Source organism: Hyperolius riggenbachi, chromosome 5 (assembly GCF_040937935.1).
Source record: "Hyperolius riggenbachi isolate aHypRig1 chromosome 5, aHypRig1.pri, whole genome shotgun sequence".
Classification (NCBI taxonomy): Eukaryota; Metazoa; Chordata; class Amphibia; order Anura; family Hyperoliidae; genus Hyperolius; species Hyperolius riggenbachi.
This window is the reverse complement of record NC_090650.1, coordinates 308,729,447-308,752,941: the sequence shown is the minus strand read 5'-3', so window position 1 is coordinate 308,752,941 and position 23,495 is coordinate 308,729,447. Positions and strand designations below refer to the sequence as shown.

Genomic DNA, 23,495 nt, shown 5'->3' with positions numbered 1-23,495 from the left:
CAACCAACAGCCAATGTTGAAGAGTGTGCAGAGTCACAGCCAAATACACTGAAAGTCAGTACACACTTCAGCAGTTAACTGGCAGTATGGCATGGCGTCGTTGCCAAGCCACCTGATGCTACATTCATGCCACCCATGATGTAAATACCACGATACAAAAGGAGAACATGCAAACTCTATGCAGAGATTGTCCTGCCTAGGAAATGAAACTGGAGCTCTACTGCTGCTGGGTGAGGGTCAACTGCTCAGTCACTGGGTCACCACCACAAGTTTAAAGCCTCGTGCCTGGACTGTCACCCAACAGGGATTGGAACTTAATTCCTCTGGGGACAGTTGAGGGTGGAGGCTGTACAGACGCATCATTAGCGAGCATCTTACCTTGGGCAGGGTGTGGGGAAGTGCAATATGCTTCGGTGTCAATTGGGCATTGGACATCACTAAAAATCTGTCATGCTGGACCTTTAGACGATGCACACAAACTAGAATCTCGCCCAAGGTGGTCTTCATCGGCAAGATTTAGCACATTTATGTAGTTTAAGAACCCCTGCTATGGAAAGATCAGCATCAATTACCAGTCATTAAGATGCTATGGGGTGAATGGACTGGACTAAGGTTAGTTGTAGTAAGTAAGTTAAATTAAAGCACTCCTCCACACATGACGGGATGTTTGACATGAACAGGGTGATACGTCACTGCAGCCCTACTATTTCTCTGTATAAAGTACCATTCTTTCTAAATGAATTGTGAAATTTTTCCTATTCACAATAGAACAAGTGGAGGTAACATTCTGACCCTAACTAAAAACTTAGGCCTCACTGCCACTACATTTTCACATAGCAAAACTTCACATGTTAATGAACGTCTAGGAGTTAGTTTCCATAAAAACACACATTTTCATTCGTGTTGCTTTGCGGGGTAAAACCCGACAGCCATTTTTTCACATGCCTAATTTGTTTGTGTCTAAAGCGCACGATGATTCTCAATTACTCCACTTGTGAAATGCAAACATTCACATACGTTTGACAAAGGAAGCACAAGGGGAGGAGTCATATGCTAAGAACATGTGGAAAAAAAATTCCTCTGTGAAAATTTGCAAATCCAAGCTTTTAATGGGAGCCCTAAAATTTCACCTTAACCTCTGAAGCTGATGGCTGCTGAGGAGTACTGTACTTGTGTTTTGATAGGATTTGGTGTTTTTTTAAATAGCATGCTTGATAAACAGACTATGTATTACTTTGTAAATCAGCTGAAATATCTATGACTGAAAGGTTTAGCATGCACGTCTGTTTAGTATGTAATTTCCTAGGAAATGCAATTACCAACCATAAAGATAAACTTATAAATTGCAAGTGCAGGGAGGGTCAGGCACTATAAATGTACTTGTACAATCTTTATTGAACTTAATCAACTTAAAAATGTTAAGGCAGGTACAGGCGGCAAAGTTTAAAGACTGATTTATTGGCCTGATCTATCTAATCTATTTGAACTGCTATAGACAGAACTACTAAGCAAGGTCCCCGTTTCCTCTCTGAAAAGGGAAAGCTTTAAGCATGGAGGCCGACACAGTATATTTATTTCATTTAAATAAATGAATCCTCTGCCCGTTTGACTGAGGCTAGGCTAGGCTCACAGTGGTCAGTTTCATAACGCACACATCATGACTGTGAACTGCAATGGAGACTGGACATAGACGTTACTTTAGAGCCTGCATGCAATAACAAGGTCCGTTACAATCCAGCACTGTGAACTTCCCCCTAGAATTTAAAACAGAGAAACCGAGAGCCCAATATAGTGTAGTATGTATTGGATCAGGGAGAATTAGTGTGGAGTAAGTATTATACTTACAAACATGGGTTACCGTTTAGGCAACCACTATATAGGCAGGTGGGGAGATTAGACCTGTCCCCACTCAGGATTAAGATGTCGCTCTCTGAAGAAGGAAAGGAGGGTTTGTCACCCTTCCAACCACCAAGGGTGGATATCTTGACAAGTAGATGTACAGAGGCGCCAAAAGGATAAAATATGCTAAAATGTTTAAAATATTCGGGTGGCGGCGGTGGACCGGCCACTCAGAAATAGACTCGATGCTGTCGCTTAAGATAAAGACAATTTATTCACATACTCCATGAACAGAACCGCAACGCGTTTCACGGGTATATTCCCGCTTCCTCAGGCAATAAACAGACAGGAGTACACAGTACAGTCTCAAGGTCACGAATAGCGCCTCTGTACACAAGACCTTGAGACTGTACTGTGTACTCCTGTCTGTTTATTGCCTGAGGAAGCGGGAATATACCCGTGAAGCGCGTTGCGGTTCTGTTCATGGAGTATGTGAATAAATTGTCTTTATCTTAAGCGACAGCATCGAGTCTATTTCTGAGTGGCCGGTCCACCGCCGCCACCCGAATATTTTAAACATTTTAGAATATTTTATCCTTTTGGCGCCTCTGTACATCTACTTGCCCCCTAGAATTGTATGGGCAGTGAGTTGACAAGCAGAATTATTCTGCCTCACAACTGACCACTGTGAACAGAGCCTGAAGGTGTTTGACTGAAGTTTGACTGGATTATCTGCATGCTTGTTTCAGGTGTGTGATTGACACCACTGCAGCCCTAAGCCTCCATATTGCTCTAAGTTAAGTTGACCTTTCAGAGAGACACCAACTTACTTATCAGGGTGAAAACATTGATGTAACGAAATTTTCCAACTTCACTCAATAGGACCAGTAATTTAGACAGATAAGGCTATGAGACATCTGGCCATTCTCAAACTATGTCACATGACTTATTTACCTCTCAGGAACAAGGAGTGCCAAATGAGCATGAATCCACTAGCATAGCTTTGCTAGGAAGGGAGTCTTCCTCATTGCCAGTTGAACAATGGCAACAATTAGTCTCTGTTCCCACTTGAGCGGAGAACGTATATATTTCTTTTCTTTCGCTGCTGATTGCTAAGTGGGCAGTGAACAGCTCATATTTTATAAATAGGAGCGGGTCACACTTGTCACTCGGCAAAGGGTATGTGGTATCTGTGCAGCCCGTGTTAATCCAGGGCAGGCAGATGTGTTCCCTTCCCCCATATAGCCTATGGGGGTAACGCATCTGCTCCGGGCCCTGGCTAGATCCAGACCATCTGAGTGGACATTTCACTGTTCACTCCCGGCCCGGTGCAAGTGTGAACTGAGCCCGAGGGCCCTTTTTTACCACACTTTTATACTGCCATGGTACAGCGCGATGCGATGGAAGTAACTTTTCACCACATCCGACACTAGGACAAAACTACGTTAATGCGTGTACTTGCGTCGCTCTGCATCGGACATGTTACTCTATGGTGACACAGGGATTTTAAAAATGTTGGCGTTGCGACGTTATGGCGTGCCTGTGTGGAAACGTTATTTAACAATACGCTTCCGTGCACTTTCGCATACCCGAAGCAAGAAGTGACGGCAAGTGTGCATCACTTCCTGCTTGGCTGGTGGCCAGACAGGGAACGCCACATACTAACGCAGTGTTCCCTAAAGACCTGTTTCTGATCGCTGCCGCCATGTTTGCAGTGTGAAACCGGCCTTAGTCACAAAGGTGTGTACTGCTCCACTTCAAGCAAAGTAAGTTTATTTGGGCACTTCCTCAATGACAAGCCTACTGCCCATATGACAGGTCTCATTCCTGATCCAGTGGATATTAGCAGCACTCTCACGATGTAAGATTTATCAGCATTTTTCCATTTAATTGGAATGCTCAGCCACTGGCTGCAGATTCTCAGCTTGAAAAATCTATTTGTGGGACACTGATCACTTCTATTGATCGGAAGTGCACATCACCACTATCCTGTATAGCCGACTGTCACACACACACACACACACACACACACACACACACACACACACACACACACACACACACACACAAGGCAACCTAGGCAGGTGCCTGGGGCCTTGTGCATGTCAGGGAGCCCAACTGCTAATTTCTCAGCCCTGTCTCCCACCCCAGATTGCCAAAAAGGACCATCAAGATGAGCCAAAATTACTACCTTGCCTAGGGTCCCATATCAGCTTAAATCACTGCACACAATACTCTGATATGATCACTTCATTGCTCGTTTCCATCACTGGCCACTTTGTCCATTACATTTAACTCAGATATTCTAATAAATTACTTTACTACACAATAGTCCTTTGTTTTACCAACTTTGTGACCTACATAGATATCTAAACATTGGATTCATGAATCAGTCTGGCAGATAGCATTGTGCTGAATATCTGAATTGTGGCAGATGAATGATTTTATGGCTGTTATAAGGTCAGTGTGACAAACAGAATATCTACAGCTGAACTTCAGGCAGGCAGCTAAAGCTACATGCACACATCAAATTTACCTCAGCTGAAAACAACGGTCTGTGATCAGTGGCGTAGCAATAAGGGGTGCAGAGGTAGCGACCGCATCGGGGCCCTTGGGCCAGAGGGGCTCCGAAGGGTCCACCCTCTATCACAGTATTGGCTCTCTATTGGTCCTGTGCTGGTAATCATTTCTATAGATGCTTTGAATAGTAGTAATCCTTAACACACTGTTCCTCGTCCCCTTCTTGCAACTCTGACACTGTGGTTGTCTTTGGCAGGTTTTATTACGCCGGATCAATTGATATGTATAGAGTGCTTGGGGGGCCCCCATGTAAAACTTGCGAAGGGGCCCATAGCTCCTTAGCTACGCCACTGTCTGTGATCCTAACAGGCAAAAGTCTACAGTGTGTACAGGGGTCCCCAATATCACTGATGAGGTCATTCGTGAACTATTGTGCTTGATCACTAATGGCTGACTACTGTTGTTCTGGCAAGAATGACTACGGAAGTCTTGGCACTCTCGCAACCCCTTGAACTTCAAAAACTTAAACCTATGCTAGCATGGGAATCAGAGCTGGGGATTACAGAGAGGTGGTCCAAGTGCTGTATCACTCTCACGAAAGGTAGCACCTACTTTTCTCATATTGAAACCAATTATAAGGTTCTCCACCGAGCATATATCACCCCAACAAAACTGCACAACATTGACCCAACTAAAACTAACTTATGCTTCAGGAATTGTGGGAGAGTGGGAGATATCTCCCATATATGGTGGTTCTGCCCGGTGGTACAGACCTTCTGGGCTAAAGTTACCTCACTAATAAATACTGCACTGGGAACCTCTCTGGGCCCAGACCCCTTTTTGGGGATAAGCCCTCAAAGTGGAAGCATCCCTCCCACCGCCTAGCACAACATATAGCAAAGGAAGCCAGATCACATATTGCCAGGCAATGGTTGCAACCCACACTCTCTATTCAGCTACCTGACAATATTATATTGGATATCATGATCTCGGAAAAGAATACTTGCAATTGTTCATGATGTATTTGAGGTTTTCATTATGACATGGCAACCCTGGCTAAACGCCTCGAACCTCATAGGGCTTCGCTCTTGTACATTTACTCTGTGACCACATCCTAATTACTACTATGATTGTATAATTATGCCGACTTCTCTTTTATGTACTCCTGTTTATTTTCTCGTATCAGATACGACTGCATATATGGTACCTGTTTTATTGGGGGTTTTTTATGTATCTTTATATGTGTATCCAGTACAGTCCCATCTGGGACAGAAAAACAATGGCTGTATTGTTTATTTGGTTTGTTTAACCTAATAAAACTTTTTGAAACTGAAGTCCTGGCACTGGGGCATCTCCTGTTTATTCTCTCCACTCCCCTGTCCATGGAGCAGAACAGGCTACTTGGCAGACAGCACAGAAGCATGTCAGTACAATGAGTGGTTTTGAACATTGACATAGGTTCCCAATCCTAGGCACACTACAATGCATTCAGGCAGATATAACAGTTGTTCCTGAAAAATGGAGGAACAAAAATGGTGGACGGTGTGTCTCCCCAAATCATTTAAAGTACCACGAGGTGGTACTTTAAATGAGATTGCTTTGAGCAGCAGTGTCCCTATCTTCACGATTCAGTAAACATGGGGACCTATGCCATGCTTTTTTTGGGAAATTGCAAAATGTCCATGACCACATTACGAAAGTGCTGTGTTTTCAAACTCAATTCCGACGGGATCGTGATTTGGCTTTGCAGCTATAAATATGATCACGCCGAGATCGCACCCAAAATGCTGCATGCAGCAATATGCAATCACTGCAAGTAGAATATCCCCCATAGGGTTCCACTGTGGAAGCACTTTGCCAATTGCCGGTAATTGGCAAGCGCTGCAAAAGCACTGCCAGTGGGCCCCAGACCTTAGAGTGTTCAGGAAAATTGCTGCAGAATGTTGCACAACTTCCCTGCAGGATCTGTATCTGTGAGTACCCACTGATTTGCCCAAGCCTCCCCACAACCCTTTCCTGAGCCATACCGCTTGATTTCAAGTAAAATGCCTGGTAGACATGGGGTGTGGGAGACTATAAAAAAAAAAAAGCATACTAGGCACCTAGGGGGCCCCTACCTGCTCCTGCGCCCCATAGCAGTTGCCCTGGCTATAGATGTTGTTAGATCATACATATACTTACAAACTTAGAGTAAATAAGCAATGCATGTCATGTAAAAGCAAAAGTGGTTATACCAATAGTTAGCTTTTCAAAAAAAAAAAAAAAAAAAAAAAAAACACGTTTAGAACAATTATCTGGAGTGCCCTGTGGGCATTGGCTAGAGAAAAAAAACGATACTTACCTCGGTAGAGAGAAGCCTCTGGATAGTCCAGAGGCTTTATGTGTCCTCTTCCCCCACCACCATTGCTGCGCACGGACCCCCTAAACATTTCCAAGAGCTTATCAGATATGTTCTCATGGCCTAGCTACCCGCTGTGTACAAGCGAGGCTGTACTGGGACTGCACAATAAACCAAAGCTGCTTCTTCACAAGTGGCTTTGTGCGATTGCGCACCCACGCTGTACTCACGCAGGTACAGTACGGCCACGCTTGTGCAAGAATGGGAGCATGGACTAAAAGAGGATCCTGGGCAGAGTGGGGGAGAGGAGGACACAGGAAATCTCTGGTCTATCCAAAGGCTTCCCTCTACCTAGGTAAATATCTGTTTTTTCTTTTAATTTTTGCTTCAGGTTTTTTTTTTTAAGCAGCACAGAGAAAGCATCATCCAGTTGGAGAAATTCCACAGAACAGCATGAGCAGCAGTGTTTCAGAAGTCAGTGAACTAGTTCGACAAACTTTTTACAATGATTTTTATCTGCATACTGTAAATATGTTTCTCTGTCATATACTTGTCAACACCCAACTAGTGGTTTTTCAGGTCTGCTAGGTCAGAGAGTGTTGGAATATGGAAAAATCTGCCCTGTTTCCATATAGTAAAGATCAGCTACTATCACTGGATGAATACAGATGGTAATCTGAGTTTTGGTGGATCATCTTAGCTGAGCACACGGTTCTATTTACCTGCCTGCTCCATTGTGTGCTGCACTTTGATCCTCCTCCCTGTTACATAGTAACAGTTTGGGTCACCAGCCTCTAGTCTAGTGACGTGTCTGTACAGAACTCGGTCCTGGACTATTGCACAAAAGAACAATTACCGATCCCTGTAGGCAACAGGCCTGTCGGTGTGTGGTATGTGCACCTTAAGTGTATCTATAAAAGATCAGTCATGTGACCCTTGTCCCTGCCATCCTATAGCCATGGACCAGACATACATGTCAATGGTGGGGATCAATCAGCATATGAGAACACTCCTCCCATAGGGTACTGCTGGAACACTCCTCCCATAGGGTACTGCTAATGGAAGTAGTGTTCCACCTCCAGCACCAGGAACAGGGCAGAGGAGCAAAGAGAAAACCCTTTTATAGCCAAAAAAGCACATAGACATTTTGGGGTTAGTGTGAGGGCTTTACTGGTGTTTTTATTAATAATCCTGGAGATCTGCATTAAGAACTGAGGAAAACCAGGGTAACAGTATGTAATTATTCTGGGTCGTCAGTTCATTCTGCTTTGTATTTGAAGAACTATTAACCTCTTGACGACCAGCTAACGCCGATCGGTGTAAACTGGTTGTCTGCGGGTTTCCATGGAAACGTCAGTTCACGGAGGGTGTCACCGTGAACTGCCTGCGAGCCTCCGATCGCGGCTCGCAGCCGAAATGTAAACACACTGGGAAGAAATCCCCAGGAGATCGGCGATCCCCGGCCTCTGATAGGCTGGGGATCGCCGCCGTCTGATAGGCTGAAGCATATCCGAGGCGGTACAGGACGTATCGCCGTCCTGTACCGCCCTCAGAGCCAGGGAGGGAAGGAGAGGGAGGGGGGGGGGAATAGCCCTGCGAAGGGGGGCTTTGAGGAGCCCCCCCCCCCGCAAGGCACAGCAGAGCGGTGGCGATCAGACCCCCCCAGCAGGACATCCCCCTAGTGGGGAAAAAAAGGGGGGGGGTAGTCTGATCGCCCTGCCTGCAATACGATCTGTGCTGGGGGCTGAAGAGCCCACCCAGCACAGATCAATGGGAAATCACTTGGTCGGCAAGTGGTTAAAGTTTCAACGACCCAGCCTAGAGCACAGTATAATCTCCACAGTCAAACAAGCCACCAACACTGACAGGTGAGGTTTCTGGTTGCTTGTGACTCAATGTTAAAAATAGGCCTAGCTAATACAATACTATACCCCACTCTACATACCATGAACTCTGTATTACATGTTAAATTATAATAATTGAAAGCATATTAACCTTAGGGAAGTCATGCAACCAAGTCCACAGAGCCTTCAAATTTGACCCACAAGTTGGGCGATTCATGCGTTGCTAATCGCCGGCGATCAGCAAAACACTGCTGCACAGGTTATCCAATGGGATTACACTCGCTGCATCGATTGTGGCGCGTTTGTGATTATTGTTGATCGCAAACATGCTGCATGCAGCATTTTTCCGGCGATTGCATTGTGATTCTCATTCACTAAATTGAGAATCGCAAACACAATCGCCGAAAAAAGCAGAGCCGTGGAGTCGGAAAGTTGGAGCAATTTTGGGTACCTGGAGTCGAAGTCTACATAAGGAGTTGAAGTGGGGTGATTTTTGTACCAACTCCACATCCCTTGTTAGTATTAGACTAAGGCGTTGGAGTCAAGGAGTCGGAGCAAGTTTGGGTACCTGGAGTCGGAGTCAGTGGTTTCATAAACTGAGGAGTTGGATGACTTTTGTGCCAACTCTACAGTCCTGGAAAAAGGTAATGTAAAATTGCAACTGCTAGGTGACTGCAATTGCAATTTGCGTTTCCAAGTGTGAATAGGGCCTAACACATGTTTTGTTTCAAAGCTTTGTCATGGTCTATGCAATGTGCACATAATCGCACACATTGTCCAGAAACACGCTGCGTACAGGTTAGAAACACACAATCCATTACAGCCCATAGATGTGAACATGCCTATGCAATTATATGGGCAGCAAGTTCACATGTGGCATTACTGCAAAACATACATAGAGCTTGATTCAGTATAGCGTGAAAAGCGCAAACCTTCGCTTATCACGCGAAGTAACGCTGTTCCTGCACAAACCTTTGCGCACGGCAGCTTGCGTGATAACTGCTGTGATAGCAGTTATCATACTTTAGAGAATCGAGCCCATAGTGTGAACACACCCTAACAAGTAGGCTACTTTCACTCTGGGAAATTGCGTTGCATTCTCTGTAAAAACAGGATCGCAACGCAAGGGAAAAGGTGCGATGCATACAGTACATGGAAACTATTGGTAGTAGCTTCTATACCTAATTAGCCATGTGAAAAGATCCGCTTCAGCCAATTTCAGAGCAAACAGCAAATTTTTAGTTTAAAGGGGAACTGAAGTAAGAGGTCTACGGAGGCTGCCATATTTATTTCCTTTTTAATCAATACCAGTTGCCTGGCAGCCCTGCTGACCCTCTGCCTCTAATACTATTAGCCATAGCCCCTGAACAAGCATGCAGCAGATCAGGTGTTTCAGACTTGAAAGTCAGATCTGACAAGACTAGCTGCATGCTTGTTTCTGGTGTTAGGCCCCATTCACACTTGCGTTTTGCCTTGCAAACGGACCGGATCCTGATCGGATCAGGACCTGATCCTGATCGGAACCGTACGGTTCCGATCAGGATCCGGTCCGTTTGAATCAGGCATGCATCAGGCTGCCATCAGGATCCGTGGGCAAAAAATAGCGAAATTAAATAAAAAAAATGTTGGGGTCAGCAGAAGGTGCACCTGTAGAATCAGGTTCCTCCGCTGTAGGCCTCACCTCCACCTCCGACATTCTGCCAAAACAGTTCCAGCACGTCTGTCACTGCTGCTCCACTCCAGACATGCTTGGCCCATGTGTCCCCATCCGAAATTGCCGCTTGGATACGCATAGGAAGTGGGGTAGAATGTCAGGTTTTTGTAGGCAGTGTGTTCTGTGCCTTCCGTTCCCCATTGCTTTCTGTGTGCCTGATGGTGCTGTCAGGCTCCGGTCAGGATGCGTGGGCCGAAGATCCGGACCCAAAAAATAGCGCATGTTGGAAAAGAGTCCGGATCCGATCCGGCTCCGGTACGTACGGAACGGACGCGTGTGAACGTCCGCATAGACATTACATTGCTATGTGGAACGTACGTTCCGTTTGTGCAGTATGTGTTCCGGATCCGACCCGGAAAATCCTGATAGCGAACGCTAATGTGAACCGGGCCTAATTCAGATACTACTGCAGAGAAATAGACCAGCAGGGCTGCCAGGCAACTGGTATTGATTAAAAGGAAATAAATATGGCAGCCTCCGTATACCTCTTACTTCAGTTCCCCTTTAACTAAACAGCCATCTCTAGGCTTTAGTACACTGTGAAATTTGCTGGTGTTATATTTTGCTATGAAATAAATATTAGGGGTGTAACATACAACTTCCTTGTTTCATATGTCTGAATAGTATCTCAACACACTGGAGGTAATTGCGTGATGACATGCATCTGTACTTGTTGCCCAACAAATCAGGGTGTTACATAAAAGCTAGTCATTTCACCAATGTTTCCTAGCAGTGACATATTACCAGAAGAATGCAGTCTTGTCCCCAAGGTTCTTCTCTATGACATTTCTATCCAGGACATTGTAGCACACATTGGTTTTAGCCCCTTTCAAAAACTCAACAAAGACTTTGCCTTTGGTAATGTCAAAATTATAATTCAGTACTTTTCCAGTCGGCGGAGATTTCCAGTAGAATTCAGAGGCAGCCTCCATCCAAAATTCTGCAAAGGAGAAATTTGTCTGGTGAGAAAACTAACAATAAGAAGAGCCTTATATGCATAGCCACTAAACTAATATATGTACAAAACTCACACACTAAATAGGTTTATGTGTGTCAATTATGGAGTATAAATTGTTACATTACTGGCAAAACGATCCAGTGTAAAGGCGCCCATTAACACTACAATTTTTTATTAGATGCGATCTTTCAATGTGATTTTTATGGTTGAATTGCACAGAAAATTGTGTTGTGAGTGGTGAAAATCAATGTAAAACGATTCTATGGTCAAATGGAGCAGAAAATGTAATCAATAGGAATGTTAGCTTTTATGATCGAATCGGAAGAGAGAAAATACCCTGATCGACCTGATTATGGCAACAATCGATACTCACCTTCCAATTACTTTTGAAAGCAAAAATCACATTGAAAGATCGCATCTGATGAAAAAAATTGTACCGTTAATGGGTACCTTGGTCCTTGAGTATGCATTCCACTGTGCTGCAGTACCTTCGGGGTTGTAGATGGATTTCTTGTACAACTCCTGGTAGGAGCCGAGGTCTGGGATGTATGCATGCTCTTTCAGAGACTCTTCAGGTGGATAGGTGATCACGTCCTCTTCTTCGCCGGCTACTCCTGATGCTGCCGTTACCTGGCTTGGCATGATTGCAGCAAGAAACCACAAACACCTCTGACTCCGTAATCCGAACTTCAGGAGTCCCTGAGAAGAGGTGACAGATGTGGTGAGGACCAGGGAAGCGTGTAAATAGAGGTGTCAAGGGAGATGAGCGCCAAAGGATTTAGCACCAGCCACTAATCCCTCCTCGCCTCCTCCTCATTTGCTGCTCGGTCTGTCTTGCTGCAGGACCTTATTTGCGAGTCTAGCTCGGCTCTGTATTCTCATCTCCAGCCATCCAATCACAGAACTGCAAACTCACACTCCTCCTTTTTGATTGGCTGCGGCGCGCTCGGCTCATCTCTTGCCATTGCGTTCGGAGGAGATGGCGTGTGCGGCGAGCAGGCGGAGGAAGCGTGCTGTTAGGAGAAAGGCAGCGGCGTGGCTAACTGCAAACTGCTCTGCCTTCCGACTTCACTTCTTGTGACCTCATTTTTTCTGTAGTAATAAATCCGTTCTTTATAGTATATTGGAAGTCTTTTGGTTGTCTCTGGAGGGTGCATATGAATGAGGCATTCAATCACACAGCACTTCCTGCTTTACACTGTAGAGCAGTGCACGCCTATGAGCTGGAAACTTGAAGTGAATGAATGCCTTTTAAAGAGAACCCGAGGTGTGTTTAAAGAATCTTATCTGCATACAGAGGCTGGATCTGCCTATACAGCCCAGCCTCTGTTGCTATCCCAAACCCCCCTAAGGTCCCCCTGCACTCTGCAATTCCTCATAAATTACAGCCGTGCTGTGAGGCTGTGTTTACATCTGTAGTGTCAGTCTCAGCTGCTCCCCCACCTCCTGCATAGCTCCGGTCCCTGCCCCCATCCCTTCCCTCCAATCAGCAGGGAGGGAAGGGATGCAGGCGGGGACTGGAGTTCTGCAGGAGGCGGGGAGAGCAGCAGACTGACACTATAGAGATAAACACAGCCAGCTCTGACAAGCTGTTTGTCAGCAGCGTGGCTGTGATTTATGAGGGATTGCAGAGTGCAGGGGGACCTTAGGGGGGTTTGGGATAGCAACAGAGGCTGGGCTGTATAGGCAGATCCAGCCTCTGCATGCAGATAACATTCTTCAAACCCACCTCAGGTTCTCTTTAAAGGAGAACTGAAGAGGGATGTATATGGAGGCTGCCATGTTTATTTCCTTTTAAGCAATACCAGTTGCCTGGCAGCCCTGCTGATGCTCTGCATCTAATACTATTAGCCATAGCCCCTGAACAAGCATGCAGCAGATTAGGTGTTTCAGACTTTAAAGTCAGATCTGACAAGACTAGCTGCATGCTTGTTTCTGGTGTTATTCAGATACTACTGCAGAGAAATAGACCAGCAGGGCTGCCAGGCAACTGGTATTGATTAAAAGGAAATAAATATGGCAGCCTCTGTATACCTCTTACTTCAGTTCCCCTTTAACAGTCTATTCCCCAGATGGGACATTTCAGTAAAGAGCTAGGTGTGCTACATCTGCTTACCACTATAGAAAGAGCGCTGTGATTACAGCGCAGGAGATTTGGGCACACACTGAGTAACTTCGGGGCCGTCAGAAGATGCAGCAGAAGTTACATTTTAAAACACTGTAAGGGCTGGAACCCACTAGAGCAATTTTCTGAGCGTTTAGAGAGCAATTCAAACCGCTAGCGATTTCCCTAAATGCTCAGCTAATGTTAATGGATGGGCCAAATTCCACCGGAGCGATTTCAATTACCAAATTGCAAAACGCAGGACATGCAGCATTTTTAGCGGTTAGCATTAGCGTTTCTGCAATGTAAAGCATATAAACGCTGTCCTAATCGCTCATCAAAACCTGCACAGAGCGATTTTGCTAGCATTTTGACGTTACTGCACACTGTAAAAAAATCAAAATTAATTGAAAGGACCAATCAGAATTAAAAACACTAATCGCTACACAATCACTGGCAAAAACCTTACACTTTTTAAAATCGCTACCAAAAACGATCATGAAATGGCTTACAAAATGCTCATTCAAAACACTTTTATTAGCGATAGCGTTTTGTAGTGTGTTCCAGGCCTAAGGGTGCGTACACACTTCCAATTTTGATTGGCCAATCACTGGCCAATTTTACCACCTCCATTTAGTACAATGGCCTACAGACTAAATACTCTAAACAGATTGTGCAGGTAAAATCTCATACTACATGGAAGTGGTAAAATTGGCCGATGATTGGCCATTCAAAATTGAAAGTGTGTACCAGGCTTAATTCGCCTACAGCAATAGCTGGAAGCCAAATTACATAATTCTCCACTATCCACGTGGACCTAGAGGGAGAATAGTAATTAACGTCGCCGGGAACTTGTGCAGCAGAAGGATAAGCCATACCGGCTGTATCCTGCACCTAAGTCTCACGGCGGCGATTACATACCGGTATGTACGCCTATAGAAAACTGCATGACTATGTCACGACATGAAGATAAAATTGGCATGTGGAGTTTAGGATAGAATTCTGACACAAAAGGTGGCCACTAACGATCCAATTTGCTGAACGATCGTTTACAAATTACTATTCATATGAACAATCGGAAATGATGGTTTGGGACCATTAATGGACAAAAATCTCCTGACCAATTTGATCAGATTAATGAAATTGATTCGATTTTTGGACCGATCCTATCAATCTGATCAGATAGGTTAAGAGGCGCTTAACTTGAATCCTTGTGCAGATTGTTTGATACTCCTCCATATATTGCCTGATGAAGCGGGGTTGAACCTGCGAAACGCGTTGCATTTCTTTTTGGAGTTCCTAATAAATGTGTTTGACTGTCTGAATCGCAGTCGTTGTCGTGTCTGCTTGAGGGAGGTAAGACCACCACTTCCTCCTTCAATTTTGCCATTTAAATTGGTTTTTAAAGGGGTTCTGTGGGGGTTGTGGAAGAGAAAAACTGACACTTACCTTGGGCTTCTATCAGCCCCGTGCAGCGGTAATGTCCCACACCGCCCTGCTCCCATCCGCCATTCCCCGCAGCCGGCACCGGGCTATTATTCGTCTGACATACAGACGAATAATGCGCGTTGCCGTGCCTCCGCTCGCGTCATCTGAGGCTTACTGCGCAGGCGCAGTACAATGGAGCCTTGTACTGCGCTTGCGCAGTAAGCTTCCGATGACGCAGGCGGAAGCGAGTGGGTGCGGGGCCACTCTAGCGCAGCCGCAGTTGGATCCCATGCCGCTTAGACCGGGGCCGGCGGTGGAGAACGGCAGATGGGAGGAGGACGGCGTGGGACATTACCGCTGCACGGGGCTGATAGAAGCCCAAGGTAAGTGTCCGTTTTTCTCTTCCACAAACCCCACAGAACCCCTTTAAGCTCATTTAATCTAATCTTATACTTTTGGCGCCTCTGTTCATTGTATACAGATAGGTTAAGAGGTTTTTGTCTGTTAGTGGTCCCAAACCATCATTTCCGATTGTTCATATAAATAATTGTTTGTAAACAATCGTTTGGAAAATTGTATCGTTAGTGACCACCTTAAAAGACAGTACCTCTCTGCCAGCTGAGTGTAGGGGTTAATCCTCTACATTTTAGACATTTGTTTAGTATTAAGTTAAACCTTCAGTGAAAGCTGTGTTGTATTCCCTGTAGAAACAGAAACACAACTGAGTGGAAAAGTCGCATTGCACGTTATGTACGCAAAAAGTGAAGCATACAGTCAAAGAAATATATGCTTCAGTGCCACCGATAACGTGTGTTATACTGCAATGCACTGCATGCTCCACATTGGGATATTGGAGTCCGCCGGATCATACTACTCCCAATGCACTCTTTACGTCACATAAACTTCTTCGGCTAAGTCTCCATTAAAGCAAATCCTATCCGTTTCCCCGCATGTGAATTCAGATGTGGAATTACAGTCCATTGAAATCAACAGGCTGCTTCCAAATTCACGTGCATGAAAAAAGCGTAGTGCCTGCAGCATCTGCAGCACAGATGCCGTGTCCAATTCGTAAACAGATGAGGCAGCCTAGTAGAAATGTATTCTTACAACTACAGTGCGATACTGCGCATTACATCACAATGCCCCATTGTGAACGAAGCCTTACTATTCAGCTCTACTGGAAATATACATCACGGGTTATAAATGCACTTGCCTACAGGGAGCCATATACAGGTACGTATCAATGTTTTTAGGTGATCACTTTGATTGACTCAGACACATATCTATTGCTTAGAACATCGCCAGTCTTTCGATTGATTTGGATCAGTTCTTTGATCAGGGGTGATTAAACATGTAAAATGTATGTCAAGTAGGCAGGAGGAGGCATCAAAAGTAGTTTTGTTTTTCTCCCTGGAGTTGGATTTTAAAGTGTACCTGTCACAAATATGAAAAAACAAAAGATATCTCAGTAGTGAGATGCCTCTGGATAGTTGAGGCTTCCCCAATCCTGCAGCCCACCGGTCCAGTGATGGGTCAATGCATACTCCTCCTTGTCAAATGTTTCTTATGGCTGTGATCCCGTGTATGAGCGCATTCATACTGGGCATGTGCGAGTAAGATCAGTGCATGCCCAGTGACATGAAGCCATTCATACATGGCTTTATTCCTCCATGCATAGCGTTCTGCTGGGCATGCCTGGACCTTACTCACACATGCTCAGTACTAATACACTCACACAAGGACAATGTAAGTGAGTGAGGGGGAACCCATTAGCGACATACATCATTTTGAGCGCTGGGGGCCCAGCAATCGCGCTTTCAATAAAGCTTAAAATACTTAGCCGGTGTCTTGATTTCCTTCTTCCGTCTGTAGCTCCGCCCCCTAAAGGAAGAGGTCACAGGCGCATCTCTGATTGGTCCTAGAGAAGCACCTATGACCTCTTCCTTTAGGGGGCGGTGCTATGGACGGACGAAGGATGCCGGGTAAGTATAATAAAGTTTTATTTAAAAGAAAACCCAAACTGCAAATTGGAAGAGCTGTACAGTTTACTGTACAACGCTTCCAAGCATTGGGGTATCGCAAGCACAATCGCCCTAGGAATCACTGCACACAGCGCTGTGGCGATTTTAAAACGCTGCAGCGATTTCTAGTGGGTTCCAGACCTTCATCACATTTGTTATAAGCATACCTGAAGTGAACTTGTGCGGTCCATCTATACTATATCCTAAGAAAACCCAAAGTATTTTGAAAGAATGATAATAGCCCCGATTCAGATATTGCTTTTAGGGAAAAATCACCGTATTCTAAGCTGATGCTACAGAGCTGCAGGCAGCAAAAGCAGCACATCACCTAAAATTACTGGGTCACTGAAGACTGTTCTCAAGTAAACCATAAAAAAAGCATTGCAATAGTTTATTTGGAAATCTGTTGACTGTTCCTATCAGAGGCTTTCACAAATTTTATACAAACAAATCATTACAACAGCAAATGATCTTATTAACCAGGGAGTGACCTTGTCTAGGAGTTCTAAAGAGGATTTACTGAATAGGCAAAATCTAAATCAACTGATACTGAACTTTTCAGCAAGGCTCCTGAGGACTAGTGTTGTGCACTACAAGTATGTAGCTACTCTTAATCGAAATTTGCTGCCTCGATGCACTCCATTAGCGTTCCATTTCGCATTCCACGTCACTTCTATGCTTCCTCCTACAATCTTGAAGAATGCATGGGAGCAGGGCCGGTTTTGCATGAAGCAAGGTGAAACATTTGCATCAGGTGCAGAGATTACAGGGGCAGCATGTTTGTACTGTGTGTTTACACTAACAGCATGCAGTCAGAGTAGGAGGAGAAGTGAGAGGAAAGTGAGGTGAAGAGGTCATCACTGGGGAAAAGCAGCTTGTTGTGCTGTATGAGGAGCATGGCAGTGAGTGAGGAGGGGAGAGGCAGGAGAGCAGCAGTGTTTAATTTGACTTGCACAGCAGAAGAGAGTAGGTGGCTGAGGGTGAGCAATTTGTTTGTCACAGACTCACAGCCAGCCAGTATGCTATTGTGTTGAGCTGCAGCATGTCATGTGAGAACATTAAATGAAGCAGAGAAAATTGTTGGGTGCTGTGCGATCATTTGAATTCAAGAGGGGGTGGGGGAGGGGGGGGGGGGAGAAAGCGCATCATCACAAGTTTGCCTCAGGCAGCAAAAAGTCTAGAACCGGCCCTGCATGGGAGTGATGTCGAACGCGACATGGAATGTGAGTGGAGCGCATTGGCTAAGGCAGCAGCATGGTTTAATTAACCCCCCTCTGCCGCGGGCAGCGCTGTCTAATCTAAATTTCAATTATGAGTAGCTATGTACTTGTAGTGCACAATACTATCTTCTGTAGTCTGTATCTCTCTACTTCCCTTGTTGCTATGGTGAATAGAGAGCAAGTGACTGAGCCTTCTGATGCGTCTGCAGTGGTTGTCCACTCTGTCACTTCCAGAACTATGGGAAACGTAATGCTGGGTCCACACAATTGAATTTCCTGTCTGATCGAGGGGTAATCTGACGGGAAGTTGTATCGTGTGTACATGTCCAAACTGCTCCTGATGGAATATGGGATCGATTTTCCCATTGGTATTCATAATCTATTTATAATCGAATTATGAAATCCCACCCTATACAAGAGCTGCTGAATCATTCGGGCCATAAAGGGGACATCTCTCTACTTTATGATATATTGATAAATGCTGACAAGGGCAGTATTTAGAAACCCCTGCTCACAAGGGCGTAGGGCCCGTGGTCGCAGCGGTCGCCTTGGCGACCGGGCCCGGCTCCTGAGGAGGCGGGGGAGGGGCCCGGGGGGCCCATCTCCGTTTGCAGGGCCATGCGCCCGTTCGCGCTGGTAGGAGGGAGCCGCAGCCGCGGGGAGGGCAGCCCGACCTCTTCCTCCCTTCCTCTCCCCGGGCCCCCCCCCTCAGATGCAGAGTAAGCGGCTAACGGAAGCGCTATAGGCAGAACTCACCTCCCTGCGTTCCACTCGCCGCTGATCTCCTCTCTGGCTGGCTCTGCATAGATGCTTACACACGCAGCTTCCGGCTAAACAGGAAGCTGCGTGTGTAAGCATCTATGCAGAGCCAGCCAGAGAGGAGATCAGCGGCGATTGGAACCAGGGACGGAGGTGAGTTCTGCCTATAGCGCTTCCGTTAGCCGCTTACTCTGCATCTGAGGGGGGGCCCCGGGGAGAGGAAGGGAGGGAGAGGTCGGGCTGCCCTCCCCGCGGCTGCGGCCCCCCCTCCATTATGGGGACAGGCAGCTACCTAATCTATCCTGGGGGGCAGCTACCTAATCTATCCTGGGGGGCAGCTACCTAATCTATCCTGGGGGCAGCTACCTAATCTATCCTGGGGGGCACCTACCTAATCTAACCTAATCCTGGGGGGCAGCTACCTAATCTAACCTATACTGGGGGGCACCTACCTAATCTATCCTGGGGGCAGCTACCTAATCTATCCTGGGGGGCACCTACCTAATCTAACCTAATCCTGGGGGGAAGCTACCTAATCTAACCTATACTGGGGGGCACCTACCTAATCTATCCTGGGGGCAGCTACCTAATCTATCCTGGGGGGCACCTACCTAATCTAACCTAATCCTGGGGGGCAGCTACCTAATCTAACCTATACTGGGGGGCACCTACCTAATCTATCCTGGGGGCAGCTACCTAATCTATTCTGGGGGGCAGCTACCTAATCTAACCTATACTGGGAGGCACCTACCTAATCTATCCTGGGGGCAGCTACCTAATCTATCCTGGGGGGCAGCTACCTAATCTAACCTAATCCTGGGGGGCAGCTACCTAATCTATCCTGGGGGGCACCTACCTATTCTAACCTAATCCTGGGGGGCAGCTATCTAATCTATCCTGGGGGGCAGCTACCCAATCTATCCTGGGGGGCAGCTACCTAATCTATCCTGGGGGGAAGCTACCTAATCTATCCTGGGGGGCAGCTACCTCATCTAACCTATACTGGGGGGCACCTACCTAATCTATCCTGGGGGCAGCTACCTAATCTATCCTGGGGGGCAGCTACCTAATCTAACCTATACTGGGGGGCAGCTACCTAATCTAACCTATACTGGGGGCACTTACTTATCTAACCTGTATTGGGGGCACCTAGCTAGCCTATACAGGTGGCAACTAAACTGGCTACCTATATTGGAGGCACCTACCTAACTAACCTATACTGGGGGCACCTACCTATCTAACCTACGCTGGGGGCAACTATTCTGGCTACCTATATTAGAGGCACCCACCTAGCTAACCTGTACTGGGGGCACCTATCTATCTAACTTATACCGGCGGCGCCTGCCTATCTCACCTATACCGGGGGCAACTATACTGGCTTACCTATGCCTGACTACCTATACTGGGGGTACCTATAGCTGGCTATAGGGATTTTGATATGTGTGTGCATCCGTCGGGTGTTGTCGGGGGAGGGGGGGCTGTTGTTGCCGGGGGGGGGGGGGGCCCACATCCAGATTCCGCATCGGGGCCCAGAGGTTTGTAGCTACGCCACTGCCTGCTCATCTGGAAGCGAGATATTCCTGACATGACTGAGGAAGAGTCGCTGGAGGTCACCTTTTGCTTCCTGAAAACCCCCATAGTAGATTGCCATAAGCTTTCTGCTCTTAAATATCTTTACCAAACACACCTCACACTTTACAGGTTATTAAACGGACCCTGAACACTAATTAAAAATGAAATTGGGACTTACCTGGGGCGTCCTACAGCCCACTGTAGCCCGCCTGGTCCCCCTGCGTCCTCCTGGTTCCTCTCCAGGTCCCTGCTGGTGGCTCCATCATAGCATACCTCCTAACTTTTTGAGATGAGAAAAAGGGACACTTAAGCCACACCCCTGCCACACCCCTGGCCATGCCCTCACCACGCCTCTAGTCACGCATACCATAAAGATTTTATAAGAAACATATGTTTTATAATTCAAACCACACTGGTCCTTTCTATCCTGGTTCAGGAGGGTAAGGGTGCCCGTGGGTGGGGAGGAGGGTAAGGGTGCCTGTGGGTGGTGAGGAGGGTAAGGGTGCCCATAGGTGGGGTGGAGGGTGAGGATGGCCATGGGTGGGGAGGAGGGTGAGGATGGCCGTGGGTGGGGAGGAGGGTAAGGGTGCCCGTGGGTGGGGAGGAGGGTAAGGGTGCCCGTGGGTGGGGAGGAGGGTGAGGATAACCGTGGGTGGGGAGGAGGGTAAGGGTGCCCGTGGGTGGGGAGGAGGGTGAGGATGGCCGTGTGTGGGGAAGAGGGTGAGGATGGCCGTGGGTGGGGAGAAGGGTGAGGATGGCCGTGTGTGGGGAGGAGGGTGAGGATGGCCGTGTGTGGGGAGGAGGGTGAGGATGGCCGTGGGTGGGGAGGAGGGTGAGGATGGCCGTGTGTGGGGAGGAGGGTGAGGATGGCCGTGGGTGGGGAGGAGGGTGAGGATGGGTGCCACTGTAAAAAGAAATGATCGAGGTGCCAGCCGCGGGTAAGTGGGATGCGGGACGCATGCATCACATTACTACCTCCCTCCCTCCCTTGGAATCTGCCCCCCCCCCCCCCGTGTACCCCCGTTAGCAGAGTGCGCAGCGAGCGGAGCGGACTGTCATTACCTGCGTCCATCGATGCGTACCGATGTCTAGCTTCATTCAGCCTTCCTGCTTACTGTGACGTCACAGGAAGCAGTATGAAGCCGGATATCGGTACGCATCGATGGACGCAGGTAATGACAGCCCGCTCCGCTCGCTGCGCACTCTGCTAACGGGGGTACACGGGGGGGCAGATTCCAAGGGAGGGAGGGAGATAGTAATGTGATGCACGCGTCCCGCATCCCACTTACCCGCGGCTGGCGCCTCGATCATTTTTTTTTACCCTCACTGACCACTGCTGCCTGGGACTTGGGAGGCTCATACCGTGATACCGTGATAAAATCGGGACGGTTGGGCACACTGGGCTCCATTATTAGATGACTCATCCTGAAGTGATCAGGGCTGCTGCCCGCTATGCGTAATCACATCGGCCGGCGTGAGAGTCCTGCGCATTGCTGGTTCAATATTAGAGAACCATGCATGTGCAGGACTTTCACACCGGCCGGCGTGATTATATATCTATAGACAAATCATGAAGCAACCCTGACGACTTCAGGCTGAGTCATCTAATAACAGAGCCACCAACCGGGACCTGGAGAGGAGCCAGGAGGATGCCGGGGGACCTTGCAGCCTACGGTGGGCTAGGGGAAGCCCCAGGTAAGTCCCAATTTCATCTTTAATTAGTGCTTAGGGCCCATTTAATAACCTGTAAAGTATGAGTTGTGTTTGGTAAAGATATTTAAGAGCGGAAAGCTTATGGCGAACTGCTATGGGGGTTTTCAGGAAGCAAAAGGTGACCTCCAGTGACTCTTCCTCAGTCATGTCAGGAATATCTCGCTTCCAGATGAGCCGGGGTTTCTAATACTGCCCTTGTCAGCATTTATCAATATATTATAAAGTAGAGAGATGTCCCCTGTATGGCCCGAACGATTCAGCAGCTCTTCCATAGGGTGGGATTTCATAATTCGATTATAAATAGATTATGAATACCAATGGGAAAATCGATCCCATATTCCATCAGGAGCAGCTTGGACATGTACACACGATACAACTTCCCGTCAGAATACCCCTCGATCAGACAGGAAATTCAATTGTGTGTACCCAGCATTACTTTTTCCATAGTTCTGGAAGTGACAGAGTGGACAACCATGGGTCACTTTAAAGATAGGAGACACCGGCCAGGATAGAGATGTAGATGTGGTGCTGGAGATGTGGTTCATCAAACACAACGTTTTTCCATACATTCTGGTCCTCTCCCGAGATCCAGGTGTTCTGGAATGATGTTCAAGACCTACTCACCAAACTTATCAGTACCTCTATACCATCCACTCCCAGAGCCATGCTGCTTACTCTCTTCAGAGACGTACCACCTGTAGAACTGAAGGTGTTCCTGGCTAGGTTACTCCTGTTGTATGCTAGGAGATGGATAGCTTTAAAATGGAAAAACACTTTTGAGCTATTTGTATGCAAACCAAGAAGCAACAGTAAAGCCTGGTACACACCTACAATTTTACCACTGATGTAGTGTGTGGCATATAAGACTACTTTTTTATCCTAGAAAATCTTCTGAAAAGTCGGGGGTCGTCTTATACGCCACAGGTGTTATTGATGCCGGATGATACACGATGAGCATACACGACATGTTGATGTATACGCGATGCGCGTACGCGACATGCTAATGTTTAATTATCGGGTGCTGGAGATTCGGCGGTCATTGCATATGCTGGAGGGAACTCATCGCTCATGCTGCAAGGTCTGGGACGCCCAGGGTATGGAAGAAAGAGATTAGGCTGTGCCCATAAAACATGCCTTGGCCCACCCATCTGTCCCGCCCTATCCTGCTATCGCCTCTCAGATCTCGCTGCTGAGGACTGTAGTGAAGCGGCACAGGCGCACATGTGCGATATATGAGAGGCAGAGTAGGAAGTAAATAGGATACAAGGGCAGGCCAGACAGGTAAAAGAGTTTTTTATGGGCATAGCGCAATCTATTCTTCCATAACGCTCTGATAAACAGGGAGACAGGGAGAGCGGACCAATCTGCTTGGAGACAGGAAGAGCTGACCAATCTGCTTAGGGAGAACGAGAGTTGACCAATCCAACCAGTCAATCGTCTGTATACTGTTATATACTGGGTACCA

The 23,495-nt window shown here is 46.9% G+C and overlaps 1 protein-coding gene across 1 annotated transcript in view; it reads right to left on the bottom strand.

The window, feature by feature from the left end:
- The window catches only part of LOC137518827 (acetyl-coenzyme A synthetase, cytoplasmic-like), a 101,460-nt gene extending 89,341 nt beyond the window's left edge, over positions 1–12,119 (bottom strand). The window contains exons 1-2 of the mRNA XM_068237185.1: positions 11,702–12,119; positions 11,000–11,195 (exon numbers count right to left, since the gene is read on the bottom strand). Of these exons, the coding sequence (XP_068093286.1) occupies positions 11,000–11,195; positions 11,702–11,855 (350 nt within the window). The 5' untranslated portion in view covers positions 11,856–12,119. The remainder of the gene's footprint in view (positions 1–10,999; positions 11,196–11,701) is intronic.
- Between the last annotated feature and the right edge of the window lie 11,376 nt (positions 12,120–23,495).